The sequence below is a fragment of the Branchiostoma floridae genome, chromosome 9, assembly GCF_000003815.2.
Source record: "Branchiostoma floridae strain S238N-H82 chromosome 9, Bfl_VNyyK, whole genome shotgun sequence".
NCBI classification, from domain to species: domain Eukaryota; kingdom Metazoa; phylum Chordata; class Leptocardii; order Amphioxiformes; family Branchiostomatidae; genus Branchiostoma; species Branchiostoma floridae.
The window spans coordinates 5420626-5427346 of record NC_049987.1 but is presented as its reverse complement, the minus strand read 5'-3'; the positions used below and the strand labels follow the sequence as shown (position 1 = coordinate 5427346).

The 6721-nt window shown below is 38.9% G+C and overlaps 1 protein-coding gene across 1 annotated transcript in view; it reads right to left on the bottom strand.

Moving 5' to 3' along the window:
* LOC118423552 (proto-oncogene tyrosine-protein kinase ROS-like) overlaps window positions 1–6721 on the bottom strand; it is a gene marked incomplete in the record, with an annotated part of 94796 nt that overhangs the window by 75192 nt on the left and 12883 nt on the right. Inside the window, 1 exon segment of the mRNA XM_035831746.1 lies at window positions 853–912. Within this exon segment, the coding sequence (XP_035687639.1) occupies window positions 853–912 (60 nt within the window).

The following is a 6721-nucleotide window of genomic DNA, read 5'->3' as shown; positions in this document are numbered from 1 at the left end:
GTCGGTCAGCGACAACACACCACTTTTCCATCGGAAACATTGAATTATCCGAAAAACGGTGTTTTGAGAAGCGTTAGTGCTTTTCTCAGAGACAGTCAAATCGGCCCCAAATCTTTAAAAAAACTCAGAACCGGAACCTTAATGGGAAAGAGGAGTGGTTTCTAATGCTGGATTTTGGAAGGTTTCAACCTTCAGGATTTTCACACATAACCCTTCTCATATAATTGTTTTTGGTGTCTTTCTTTAAGTACAAGTACTAACCACATAATGAAGAACATATGTCAGGTGCAGGGTGGGGTTTTAACAGTTAAATGGAGGTCAAAGTCACAATCTGTCTGCCTTATCACTTAGTGAGGTCAAATGAAGGTCATGACCAAATGTACATAACCTCTGACCTGCAGTATTTACTGCCAAGAACTTAAACAGACATAGTCAGACAAGAGTTTCTTAAGTTAGGTCCAAACAAAACACGAAACACTGACTAAAACATTTTCTTGCTAGCTAGTGCAATTTTTGATGATGCATTTACAACTACAGTAGTAGCCAGTTAATTGCACGACAGATTAACGCACACTTCTGTTAACTGCACGGAATCCCAAAATCCAGCTAGATAACTTTGCACCAGTTGGATAATTGCACGAAATTCACTGGGAAATAGGCAGTGCAATTAAGCGGCTTCTACTGTATTACTACCAGGTTGCCCAGCAGTAAAAGATCGTAAATGGATGCTAAATTGAGTTAATGATTTGTAATTTATTTGCAAATTGTTTGCGATGGCAAACTTTATGTTGGACCATGTCATAATTGTGTAACTTCGGTAAAGTTTGCTGCGTAACTTTGTAGGGTACTTACGGAGGTGATCTTGCAGCTTGAGTCACATGACACGTCTCTGTCGATGGCATTGGTTATGAGCTGAGGGGAAAACAGAAAGAGAATATGTTAATCATTAATGTGCATTCAGGGTTCTAGCCAGGATTTCATTTTAGCGTAGTGAGAATGGTGTGGAATGGTGGGGTCTTGCCCATCCACCGTGAGATTTTGAAACTCTGTTAACATCACATGTAATTTGAAGGATTTTCTGGTCAGTTTTAAGGGTCATGTCCCCATTTTTCATTGTTCAGACATTGATTAGACATTGTTAAACAAGCCAATGATAGCAAAACACCACTACACTAGTTAAAAATTAGCGTAGTGGCCCTTATTTTAGCGTAGTGGTCACAAATTTTAGCGTAGTGGCCACAACGCTAAAATGCACTAGCTAGAACCTTGGCATTAACAGTTGAACACATGTCATGTTGGAACTTCTCTTCATGATCCTTGACTGAAATGTATACAGCAAGATGAACGTAATAACACATCAAACACGAAACTGTAAACACAAGCATATTCAATACAAAATAAATCTGAATGGATACAAATAAACAAATCTTACACGAAATAAATCTGAATGGATATGAACAAATAAATTCAATACATTCTAAAAGAGATCACTAGAACATTGTTAACGCTAGTTTACCTTTATCCGTGGGGTGACCTTTATCCGTTGTCTTTAAAAACAGCACATTTGGAGTATTAAGTCTGCGGACTGTGGTTTCAAATTTGCAATATTTTCAAAATGTTCCTATGTGAAACCACCGTCCGTCAACTTCACATCCCTACATGCGTTTTCTCTTACAAACAACGAATATAGGTTACCCTCGGATAAAGGTGAACCAACGTTACACAAAATACTGCTATAATAGAATAAAAATCTTTCAAGTTTTGACTTTGTATCAGAATTCATATCAGTAAACATATTTGGGGGGTTTGCACTGAGAGATTTCATTAATAATTACCTACATGTAAACTGTTTTTATCTTATCACACATGTAAACAAACACTGCTCTTTATCCTGAGAAGCTTAAAGTTATGCACATGCAGAGGCTTTGAAAAGTTGTGATCATGGTACCTTATTAACTGAATTTTCATGCAGTGAATTGGTGCATTTTCTGAAGGTTTACATTTTTGGGCCCACTTGTTGCTTGGGAGGCTGTATTCTTTTCCCTTTTTGTGTGTGAAATCAGTCGTTTTAAAATTTCGGATTACAAAAGTACATTTTCATTTAAATCAGTGTCATGCTATGAAGTTCACATTTTGGGGGGATGGACGGGGACTGGAACTTCTATTTGCACCCAAAAGCAAATTTCCAGCCTTGGATGAGTCCTGGAAAAAGCCCTGTTGGATGGAGAAGGAAATGATGGACTGATAACTGATAACTGTATTCAGTGTTATCATGATAGCATTCCATTCACAAGAGTCATCACTGATAAGGTGATAATGATGCTTTCCTGGAATTCAGATAAGATAACAGTAGTGTGTGGGAAGGGTTCGATATCAATTACTGCAGAATTTCTAATGTTATCCAACTTGAGGAGAAGGTTCAGATGAAGTACAATTCTAACTTTGTGAATTTATCTTTTGCATCTAATGATGCTTGTCCAACTTTTACTGCATGTACCACCGAGCCTTTGAAATTTCTAATCATTCTGTATTGGAGCCAGGTTCATCTCTTACTTTTTCACTTCAGAGAATTATTGTGGATGAAGTATAACAATTATGAGCCAGGTTAAAACCTTGAAGTTAATAGCACTGACATTGAAAAATATCAAAAGACTTAGTAAACCAAAGTTTGTCAGTACAAGGAAGACTAAGGATTCTAACAAAATTGTCATACAAAATTTGTTTCTATCAGTTCACGTCGCAGTGCAATTGCTTGTTAAAAACCTCTTTGCCGACAGCCTACTGACTGTCTAGGCCGGCTCTAGAAACCTCTTGTGAATTGGTCTTCCCCAGGGTTGTAGCCAGCACCTGTCCTTCAGTCCTTTGAAGGAATTTTGCAGCTGGGGACTGAAAAAAAGTTTTCCTCACTCCGTCCCCTGGGACAGACAAAAATTGATATGTTAAGATATAAAAAAACTGAAACCCATGTGTTCTTCCTCACCAAAACAGATGAGATTGAACAGCTTAGTCTACAAGCAAAATTTGCACCTCAAAATGCAGGAAATAGCGTTTCAGAGGGTCTATTTTTCAAAATTTTCTGGGACCCAGACCCTCTAGAACTGACGCGCAACACCACGCCATGCCTTCGGTGCTCGATAGGATTCCTATTCAAAATCGAGGGGACTGAAAATGCTTTCAGGCTGGCTACAACCCTGGTCTTCCCACACAAAAAGCCTTTAAAAATTCCATGGTTAATCTCCTGAATTGTTTTCAATTATCTCCTGATAAGGTTGGTTTCCTGTCATCACCAGACATGATCTCACACTGATCTCACATGGCAGGACCTCAGCCAGGGCTTTAGCCAGCTCGAAACTTTTTTCCGTCAGCCAATTCCAATCGTCGCGAAAACCGCGAAAATTAATTAGAAGGACTGAACTGAGACCTTGAAAAACGGGTTTTAATGAGATTATCGTATGCGAAAGGGCACCGACACACATTGTCAACAATCATAACAATAGCAAAACAAACAGTGTGTGGCTTTTACGGCCGTGGACGGCGTCCCCAAGCCGCCTGAAGCTTCCACCAAGGATTTTTGTCCGTCAAGGTTGACGGATTGGTTTGAAAATTTTTCCGTCAGACGCAACAAATTTCCGTCAATTGACGGAAAAACGGACGCTGGCTAGAGCCCTGACCTCAGCACAGGGGGTGTGAGACACTTACAGACAGGCTCAACTTTAGCAGTGGCGGCGGCTGCCACTCCCCCCCGCCCCGAAAAATATGTTGGGGGGGGGGACCTTGTGTACTTTTTTGATGATGGAAATTTCATTAAATCATGCTAGTCTAACGGCAAGATTTACGCCTGAAAACGCAAGAAACGACTTTTCAGAGAGTCCCGATTTCAAAATTTCGCCAGAGCTCCCTTGTGACAGCTTACGACTTCGGCCATGTCGGTGCAAGACAATATGTCGCGGGTGCGTCCCTGACTCAAAAACCTTATAAACTAATAGAAATTTTGCTATCGTACTTACATTGTGTGTAGCTTAGTTTACAAGCAGAATGTGGCCCTCAAATGCAGGAAATGACGTTTCAGGCGGTCAAGATTTAAAAATTTTCTCCGGACCTCCCTAGCGATGACTTGTGCCTCCAGCGCTCACAACGACATGGTGAAAATTTGTTGAGACGTGGGTCATCGCCCTCGAACATCTCTTTCTTTGACAAAAATGTCATTAGATTTAGCATATTCCTTCAGAAAATGGCGTTTCAGAGGGTGTAGATTTTAAAATTTCCCCAGACCAACCTTGCGACAGCTTGCACCTTCGGCACTCGAAATCGTAAATATATTTTTGGGTCATCGGCCTCGCTAAAACCATGTGTCTTTCTAACAGAATTGTCATCAAAGTTAGCTTAGTCTGGCAGCAAAATTAGCCTGTCAAAACGCAGGAAATGGCATTTTAGAGGGTCAAGATTTTCTATCAGTAAAAGTTCACCCCCCCCAAACGAAATTTGCTGCCGCCGCCTCTGTTTAGCATATATACAGCAGGCTAAAGCACACTATCCATATAGAGCCATCCATAGAAAGGGCATGATATACCTGTATACATTAGCAGGTGTTAATTCTGAATCACTTTGATAACAAGTCTCACATACGCCATGCAAAGACGTATCATTTATTCATTAGGTGTCTCTAGCCAGACAGATGGAAAAATAATTAAAATATGAAGAAACTTTGGCATGGCTATGGAGAAATAATCTTCCAGCCTAAGACATGATCAGAATGCCCTACATGATAACTTTAACATGTAAATGGACTTGATGGTGGATGAATGGAAGTGTTGAAAAATACAACGATATATTACTCATGATTTAAAATAAACTGGGTATTAATAAGCTTGGGCTTTACATATACTGCATGTTTGATACTAGATGTAGACTCAACTCAGATAAGACAAAAACTTTTCAGCATAATGGCTCTGTTATACTCTAAAATGTGTAACTGTTAACTTCATTATCTTTTGATGTCAATATACCAACATCTACACATATGTACACTATCAGTGCTTGGCACAGAGCCACCTGGTTTGTGCATCATATTAATGACAATTCCAACACTGTAACAGGAAAACCACTACAAATTTCCTTTACTTTTGCCGTGTGTTGTGACAGAGGCCTGTGGAAAATGAGGTTTGGGATTGGTTTGGGAAGGCCCTAAAGGATTACGAATCGAATCAGGAAGACATAACCACACTCCTGACCTCTAGAGCAAAGAATATGCCAATTTTGTAGTTTAGGGAAAGTAGAAGATGAAGTACATTTTACTATGGATTGTCCTTTGTATGATAGCGATAGGAACATTTTATTTGACTATGTGTTAAGTAAATATCCCCACTTTAGACACTTGAACAGTAAAGAGAAATTTATATTCCTGACAGCTTTTGATAAACCAACTCTAACCAACCATATAGCTAGCTACAGTTACGCAATTACCAAGAAGCGAGAGGAAGTCGAATGTCATAGAATAGATTAGACGCACATCTGCATATATAGATGTGTATGATTGTTTCCATTGTTACATATATGTGATTCTTACCGTGTGACCTGTACTTAGCCCAGTGGGGCAAAAATGTGCAATAAAGGTCTTCATTCATTATTCTTCGACAGCTTGATACACGAAATACAGCTTTTTGTCTAGATGGAGGATGTGTTGATGTTGTTATCATACAATTTCCACTGAACGTCAAAATAGTCTGTGACTTCTGTTGGACTACTTCACAAAACGTCTTCTTTGATTCAAATGCTCATTACACCACAAAAAGATAATTGCTATTGTCATTGAGCAAATTGATCATAACTGGCGATGCATAAATTATGAGTAGGCCTGGCCACAATTCGTCGTAAATCAGTCTTCAGCATATATAAAAGACCTGTTTCTATTTGCACTTTATCAAACACATGCTAGTCTATCCATTCAATTAACAGAGCACTTTAGATAAAAGCAGTCTATTTATTTTATTGACTGCCAGACTTATCATCATGTAGGTGTGAATCAGTTGGCTGGAGTACCAGTCATACTGACAGGGATGTGTTAAAATAGGCTCTTTTATCTGGTGTCCTCTGTCGTTAGGTTATTGTTAGTGGGTCATTAAGTTGTTAGAGTGTCATACAGTTGTAAAAACTACCATTATTGCCTTTAAATAGGGGGTAAAGAATAACCAGTCCCCTTCTACTTGAAGTTCTAGTTCAGCACAAGCTTGGTAGATTAGATTTTCCTGCCATTTCTCTACATAGTAAGTTGAATCAACATGGGCCTTGTGCAGCTTTTGCACAGTTCACAGCCACCAGAAATATGAAATTATATGATGCAAATATCCCCAAATGTGTTGTACCAGTTTCAAACTTATAGATACATATACATGTATTATATAACGTTATCATTCATATGAATGTCTTGTTATTAAGAATACTACTAATACAGTATGTTCATTTTTGTGTCCAAAATGTTATATACACAACCATAATATAAATGCCCCATGATGTAGTTGTATGTGGATTGTTTTTAGCTGACTGTTACCACCTATAAAGTATAAAAGAAAAAAATAGCTATGGTTCCTGAACATAATGATGCCTGACTTTTCCTCAAAACCATTCCCCAACACAGGCAGGGCTCGAAGTACAGGGAACATTGAAAATCACCTGAATCAGACAAATTTCACCTGCACCACTCTGAACTTAGGAAGTATAGATC